Consider the following 8,186-nt stretch of genomic DNA (forward strand, 5'->3'; position numbering starts at 1 on the left):
CTACACTGTCCTAGCACACGCGGCAGTTGGCGGGGACGGCATCGGCGCAGTAAACCTCACATGGAGCGTGCTGAACGCCCTCACTGCCACTGGGAAGCATCCGGGGGAACGGGGGGCTTGCCGACTTACAATGTTAAAATGGGAGCCCTGCGAGAGCATGGCATACATGTAGAGCGGCCCAATCGGCTGTGATACAAACAAACATGCGATTCACATGCGCCTGCAAGTCTATCGCCGCCAGCTGCGCCAGAGGAGTGGCCGGTTACCAGGGCATCGTAGACTGAGTTTAGCTTCAAGCCATGTGCAACCGCAGTGCGGGTGCCGCGGTGGAGGGCCAAGTAGCTCTTTTGGAAACTGGCATGCACCTTGCACTCAAGGCCGCCGCCAGATGCGATGCCCTGCACGATGGGCTTCATACGTCAGTACACAAACCACTGCGGGTGCATCACAGCACCATGAAGCGCGACGACCACCTGTTTGTTGCTCACGTCCACACCCACGAAGGCGAGCAGGCCGCGAGCGTCATCGCTTCTCACTATCGGTGCTAGCTTGGCGGATTTTCGTGGCAGCTACATCCGCACATTCAACATGTGAGAACATCAATGTCAGAGTACATCACACTTGCGTAATGGAGGGACCGTCTCGCATTGACCGACCACTACTCCCGTGGCAGGACTACGGCTCGTGCGCAGAAGCGCACGATGCTCAGCGCCGTCATGACGACGATAAAGTTACACCCATCGTGCAAAATTCTTCTCAAAATATGCATACATACATCAGACGCGAAGAGAAACGTGACGCGCTCCAATGCGGCTCTTTCACGCACATGAAGGAGGGCGGGCAGGCAGCCGAAGTAGAGCGTGACTCCGTGCCGAACAAACAAACAGAAGGAAGCGGAGTAGGGAGAGTGAAGCTTGGAAGAGGGAGGGAAGGAAAAAGAGTGGCGGTCCGACGTGGCAGACACTGTCATCACGGATGGTGGATGTCTGGCACCCAACAGGGAGCGCAGTGATCAGAAAGGGCCGCTGTTTTTCTCTCACTTTACGTTGGTCATGCATCTCAGAGCCCAGAGAACACGAGGTACTCAACATGCAAAGGAAAAGCGCAAAGCGTAATGGCACCCCATGAGGCGGCAGAAGCAGCAGGGTTTGAGTCCACCACCCACGCACCCCCATCCGCTGACATGAAGTTCTCGAGCTCACTACTCGTGCGTGGTGCGTGCGTCTTTGTGTGCTTTTGCTTATTTTTCGTTGTTTCCGAGTGGGGCGGATGCACGTGTTGGTGCGCTGGGGGAGAAGAGGCGAAAATGGGAAAAGGGAGACAACGTAAGAGAAGCTAAAAAGGGAGGCTGAGAGAGGGAGGGAGGGAAGGAGGGAGCAAAGCGTGTGTCCAGCCAAAAAACACCGGGGGGTGACGGACCTCTCGAAGAGTGGCGAGTCTACAGAGAACACACATGCGTAGCACCTTCAGCACGCCTGCCAACATTCAAATGGGAGTGGAGGGAACAAGGAGAGCCTGCACTGAGGAGGAGGTGAGGTGGGAGAGGGGGGGGCATCGTACGTGAAGCTAATTTGGCGCCTGTGGTTCATCGCGCGAGGCAAGAGAAACATATATGTACAGCGAGCCTCACAGAAGGCCTTTCTACCACAACATCACTCTAACACGAGAGTAATTGGACGACTACGTTAGCGCCCATGTGCGACTGCATTGGCAATGAAAATACACATAGCGAAGAAAGGGAAGTGGGCGTACGCAACAGCTGCGCGGCAGAGATGAATGTACACACAGCCACGAGACAGACCGTTGGGGCAACAGCGAGTGTGACCGCCACAGCAAGCGAGTGCAAAAAGAGAAAAGAACGAAAGAGAGAGCCCGTCGAAGAGTAATACCCACGGGATAGAGGGCGCGATCCAGCAGAGTATGTGCCTGGGGGATTTCACACTGCTCACACAAGACCTTCAGAGGTGGGGCCATGCTGCGATTTCTACCTCTTCACAGTGGTCTAGTGTTCACTGTGGAGGCCAGCAATCTGCGCGTTTCGCTACATTACAACGCATAGTGTATTGATCGCGTACCCACTAACGCTGTCACGGTCCGAGTGCGCTACTGTGTGTTCAGCGGCTTGCACGCTTCGACGGAAACTTGAAAAAAAAAACGAATACACGAGACTAAACAGCTGAACAAGCAGCCAGGGCTCTGAAAAAGCGAGCCACCGCACAACGAATGACGAAAGAGTACGGCGACCAGTACGACACAGCGCTAAAAAAAGGGGTGGGACCATCGAATGGCGTGTTTTGGGGTGTGTACCGCAGGCCCTCCCTCTCCCTCTCGGTGCCAGAGGAGGACCCACACCCTCAAGACGCGCACAACATAGTGAGGCCACCACTACAGAGACGCGACCGAAAGAGAAAAGGCTCTCGTCGCAGTGGGAAATATGTAGAGAAGAAAGCCTGCAGCGCAGTGAAATCCTTCCATGTCCCTTCACACCGAGTCCTCTACTGCGCCCCACACCCTACTCTGTGTGGGCAGTCGTGCCGGCGCCGGTGATAGCGCCGACACCGCCGGCAGTAGTAATGCCCAACATGGTAGCCGCCACCTTGCAGAACGATAGTAGGAGCCGGTGGTGGTGGTGGTGGTGGTGGAGGGGCGGGCTGTTCAACGTAAATCACATGCGGCTGTGGCGGCGGAGGCGGTGCGTAGGGCGCACCATAGGGACTTGGAGCGCCATACAGTTGTGGGGGCATTCCGTACGACTGAGAAGAAGGTAAAGGTGCACCGTAGGAGTTTGGTACTGGCCCACCATACTGCAGAGATGGATAGCTCGGATACTGCCCAGGGGCTGGTGGATACGGGTTGTACTGAGTCGGAGGCCCTCCAAGCGGCGGTGGGTACGACATGACTAGCTTGAAAAGAGGAACAGCAGAGCTCTCGATCTAGCAATGTGCGATCAAGCGTACGTCTTCGAAAGTCACCAATGGGAGAGATGGCGGACGAGAGTAGAGGGGTGCTATCAGCAAATGCGGCCTACAAAAAACAACACACAACACGGCATACCGGATGACAGTGCACGAGACGGATGAACGCACTTCGTTAGTCATAATAGGGGTGCCTGCGTGAGAAAGGCGGGAGGCGCCAGAAACAAGAAAGGAAGGGGGAGAGGAGAGAATGTGCACCCACAGTTCAGCATATGAAGAGCAGAGCACAGGCAGTTGCGACAACGCCACCCCAATGTCAGGAGCGGGCACGTTAGGGACGGTGTAGGCAGAAAGGGAATCGGAAGCTGAAGCGCAAGTCAACCGCCACAGGCATTAAACGCTTGTTCAGTGGTGCTCTAAGGTACCTTTCTACAGGTGCACCTCTCTCCTACCATTCATGCTCTTCTTTGGTTCCATCTACTATTTTGTTCTTTCCAGCCGTACATCACAAAATCTACTGAAGTCATCCGCCTCGCTTCGACAACCTAACTGGCCCTGGCGGGGGCGTGCGGGCTCAGGCGAAGGTGGGGTGCGCGTGGTGCCGCAGACGCGTGGACCGACTGGACGGCTGATGGCATGGCTGCGGACGTGTCTGTGGTGCGATATTGACGTACAGGGAGCGAAGCACCTGCTGACGTGGGAGACTGAGAGGTGAAGTCCACTGGCAAGCAGAGAGAGAGAGAGCAGGGAAGGAAGAGCGGTAGCAGTCGTACAGACCAACATAGAGCCTATCAAAATCAATTTTGATAATCCGAGGAAGACAGTATTGTTGAAAGAGGAGAGCGGGAAGGAAGTAGTGCACTAAAAGAAGTAAAGCAAGCGGGAGCCACACGAGGACTTCGAAGCAGCTCAAGCGAGCCCCAGAAAGCAACCGAGCAGGAAGCACGGCTACGTCGATAGCAGAAAGGAAAGGGGTCTGTGATGCGCCAAGCCCTATCAGACGCCTACCGTACCAGGTAGCAGCAGAGAGTTCACGTAACTCGGCACATCGTGCATCTCTCTGGCCACCGACTTGGAACTCCTCAGCAAAGAGGGGAGCGAGTGAGTGGCAAAGGAAAGAAAAAAAGAGGGCAGGAAGAAATCTGTTGGGGGGACAATGTCGGGGGGTTCAGTGCGGCGACAGCGCGGCACGTGGGAACAAGCTGATGAAGAACGAGGGAGGGGGAGGGGGACGTGTAGAGCAAAATAACGAGAGGGCGGCATGGCTTGAAAGCCGCAGGTACGAGGCCAAACGCTGCATCGTACTACGCAGACACACGCAGAGGACAACGCATCCAGAGGCCGTGAACCCAAAGAAGAAGAACAAGGACAGTCGCCATAGCCACTACGATACGCCAGAGATGAAACACTGACTGAGAAGTGTAAATGTGGAAGGGCAGAGCTGCGCCATTTCAACACCAATTCGAGCCTGTCAGACATGCACTTATGTCGCGGTGAAGCCCCCATAGTTATCCTTTCGAAGGATCGGACTCACCCTGAACCACCGTGGCGTTGACGCCAAAACCAAGAAAAGTTCCGGAGCCACCAAACCCTCCAACGTGGGCCTGATGGACTGCAGTGGTGGTTGTTGGAGTACAGCAAGGCATCCAGTAGCCTCGGACGTGGTGGTGGCGGCAGCGGCGGGCAGCACCGTTGTCCATAGCCATAGAAGCCGGCAGTCACAAGCACCGTCATGGTCAGCGGTGGACACTGGGGCGCCCGTTGGCAGACACAGCTCGTCTGCTGCTGCTGCAGAGGGGGGCGCTACCTGAATGAAAAATGCTGAGCGCGGGTCTGTGGTAGTGGCTGAGCGACGCTTTGGGGTGCTGTTGTGGTGAGTAGACGCCGTACGTGATGCACTGGGCAGGGTAGGGATGTTCCTCCATGTCTAGAGGCGATGCGGAGGGGGGAAGGGGCCTGGCATCGGTGTGCAGTTGCAGGCGCAGGAGTTGCGAAAGGTAAGAAGAGCAAAAAAACAAGCATCGTACGTGAAATAAAGCGACGTCAACAAGATGGGGTGAGATACGTGAGACATAGAAAGCCGCAATGGAGGCGGAGAGAGACGGCTACAGGACGTGTGGCTTGCCGGTATGCCTCGTGCGCAGAGCTCATCACTGGGGGCACTGACACTGCCTCTTTTCCTTCTACCAGAGTCGCCTCAAGCATCGCTTGAGATGGGGGGGATGTTGTGACGGGGCTACGGTACAGCGGTACTACAACTGTTGCCACACTTCCGCTAGTGCTTGCCCGGCATCGAGTTACTCATTAGGTGTCCCTCTCTCTAAGCAAACGAACACAAGCTCAGCATTTCGCAGCGCACACGAAAGTTGCGAGGCGGCAGCAGTGGGAAGGGGGGGGAAGTATGGGAAGGAGGAAAGGGAGACTGGCAGGCAATGCAGAACGGCCAATCGCGAGAGAAACGAAAGAAGCGGCTGCAGAAAACGGTGAGGCGCTGTGCAACACAACACCCGCAGCGCTTCGCACGCCGCGGCCAGAAGAGAGGATAGCGCGACAAATAAGGGGAGGCAGTGAAGAGAGCCGACCACTGTGGAGACTCCTCTGTGACTGTTGCTCCTCGACACACCACACCGGTGCCTCGGACTTTTCACAGCACGCAGCACTTGCACTTTCCCCTCGCTTTGGTCTTCTTGTCTTTCTTGCCGTGCAGATTTGCCACAGCCGCGTTCTGGCGTATTTCCCGTTCAATCTGGGCAAATCGGTCCCTCAGCTGCGTCTGCATGCGCGCACCGTCTTCGTCATCCGAGGAACGACCGCTGGCGCCTGGCCTACCTCTGCTATCATTCTGGACCACACGCGAATCTAGAATGGAAGATGTAGGCCGTTGCTGCGCAGCAGACAACGCTTCACCGGCCTTGTCCGGTCCGGAAACAATATCTTCCTCCATCCTATCCGCATCACTCCGCCGCCACACCGCCGAGCCACCAGTGTCGGCGTCTCCTCCATTTCGGTTCGCTACACCCTTGCCTGCACGAACCAGCAGCGCCTGCATCTCCGCCTGCTCTCGCTCCCTGCGTGCTTTGCGATCCTCATTGGGATCTAACGCAGATCGCGGCTCTGGGGCGCCAGCTATCATGCCAAGGTGCACCCCTCCAGTGTCTACAGGTTTTACAGTACTCCCCTGTGGCGTCGGCAGCTGCGTGAGGGACTCGTCAATGGGACTGTCGCCACCGGCGTCAACACGCGACGGGGCGGAATCGTCACCCCCACGGTTGCCAAAGGCGCTGTCAAGAGCTTCAGTGGGAGAGAAAAGCGCCGTAGAGACAATGTGTGTCTGCGCCATGTCAAACGAGAAGGTCCCAGTGGAGCGCCAGCTGGCGGCAGGTGCCGCCAGAGTTCTCGGTGCCTTCTGCCCGCTGTCCGTGTGTGGTGCACCCCGCAGCTCCACCACAGGCGGCGTCTTGGTCGTGGCTGGGTCAAGCTGAGACGCTGAGGGCGGGGAGAAGGTTGGTACAGATGCTACTGTGGTAGAGCTCACACCGGTGTGTGGCGGCAACACTGTGTGCGCAAACACCTCATTCGCCGGCGTTCCATCGGGAATCAGCATCTCTGAGCTGCCACGGACGCCGTTACGCAGAAGCGCGTGGCAGACCGCATGGAGCATTTTTTCAAGATGCCGCTTCGTCTTGGCGCTCACCTCAGCGTAAAGTACATCGCTGAAGATATCAAACACCTCCGCCTGCACTTTCCGTGCGGTCACGATTGCGTCCTTGTCAATACCCTTGGCACTTGCGAATTTGCCAGGGCTGCCGTCGTTCGTGTCTACAGAAGTGTCCTCATCGTTGGTGATTACGAAGGCGGTTTCCGGCGACCGGGATCGTCTTTGTGCACTGCGGAGTGCTGTGCTGTTCGACGCATCGTCCAGAATGTCGATTTTATTTGCCACCACCATGATGCTGCTCTGGTCGAGGTCAGGCACGTGCTCCGCTGCGATGGACAGGTGGCGTTCCACCACGTTGTGCAAGCTGCTAGCGCTCGTCACGTCGAAGACGCAGATGATGAAGGAGGTGTTGCGCAACGTGCTTTGGTAGTTGGCTGCATACTTTTCCAGTCCAGCTGTGTCCCATATTTGGAGTCGCACTGATGCACCAGGCACAACATGGGGTAGGACAAGCGAGTAAAAGTCGGTGCCTACGGTTGGCGTCACCGCCGCCAGCTCGTCATCGGCATCACTGTCGTTGCCACTGTCGTCCATGTCAGAGCCACCGCTGTTAACCCCCAGTGATTGAGAGGAAGCCGCAATGGAAACCAGCCGTTTGATGATCGATGTTTTCCCTACGCTGTAGTCACCGAGAACGACCACTTTGTAGACGTATTCCTTCGTCACTGGAACCTTCACCTGCTGACCGGCCGGGTCCTCGCTGTAGGTGAAGTCGTCGACGTCATTACAACTGACATCCTGGCCACGAAACCTCATGCGTATCGTGTGGACTTGGGGTGATCGTCAAGAACTTTGGAGACTAGAGCAGGGACCGAAAGAGTACGAGTGCACCGCGAGATGCACCTGCAAACGAAGAGCAGTGTATGTATGCGTGTGTGGGTGTGGGTGGGTGGGGGGGGGGGGGGTAAGCATGTGTTCGAGAGGAGCGGCAATGTGAGGATGTGCAACAAGACGCGAGAGAATTTTGCTATCGACAATGCGAGCAGAAACTCGACCCAAGGGCAGCATGACCATCTCAAACACCCCTAAAAGCTCTCCCGAAAGCGTCGTATCGAATGACCGCGACAGCTCGGCGATACATCTTTGACGCTGCCTGCGAAGTGAGACGCGGTCTGACACAAGAAAAGGCACGTGCCGGGCTCCACCTCATCGACGAAAACTCGACAGCAGCGACGCGTGCAAATATTCGTGTTAACTTTCCTCCGTCAACACGAGTAAAGAGCAAGACAAGCACAACGCCCGACATCTTTCAGAGGGACCGCACCTCCTTGATGCAGAACAGTGGAAAAGAGAAAAGACTACAATGACCAACGACGCACGTTGAGAAGCGTAACAACTCCAAAAAAAAAAAACAGAAAACAAAGCGGCCTTAGTCGCTGCACGCCACTGTTAGGGACCATTTTCGTGTGTTGACGCCACCACTGCACTCCCGACACGCCCGCAGCCGCAGGCGCACACAGCCACCGCCCACCCACCCACACGTGTATGTGGCTCCGCCCGGGCCGTCGGGGTCGTGCCATCGACCGTCCAGTCGGGCCACGCGTATGCCGGGT

General features: G+C 56.6%; 1 protein-coding gene and 1 pseudogene across 1 annotated transcript, besides 1 other annotated feature; both read right to left on the minus strand.

Moving 5' to 3' along the window:
- LPMP_310820 lies at positions 1-741 on the minus strand (annotated as a pseudogene).
- Positions 742-5,559: 4,818 nt separating this feature from the next.
- LPMP_310830 (ras-like small GTPase, putative) lies at positions 5,560-7,389 on the minus strand (the record flags this gene model as incomplete). Its single annotated transcript, XM_010703169.1, has 1 exon — positions 5,560-7,389. One exon carries the CDS (start codon positions 7,387-7,389, stop codon positions 5,560-5,562), a length of 1,830 nt encoding a protein of 609 aa, XP_010701471.1.
- A 676-nt stretch (positions 7,390-8,065) lies between these two features.
- Positions 8,066-8,185: a repeat region.
- Between the last annotated feature and the right edge of the window lies 1 nt (position 8,186).

This window comes from Leishmania panamensis (genome assembly GCF_000755165.1).
Source record: "Leishmania panamensis strain MHOM/PA/94/PSC-1 chromosome 31 sequence".
NCBI lineage: Eukaryota > Euglenozoa > Kinetoplastea > Trypanosomatida > Trypanosomatidae > Leishmania > Leishmania panamensis.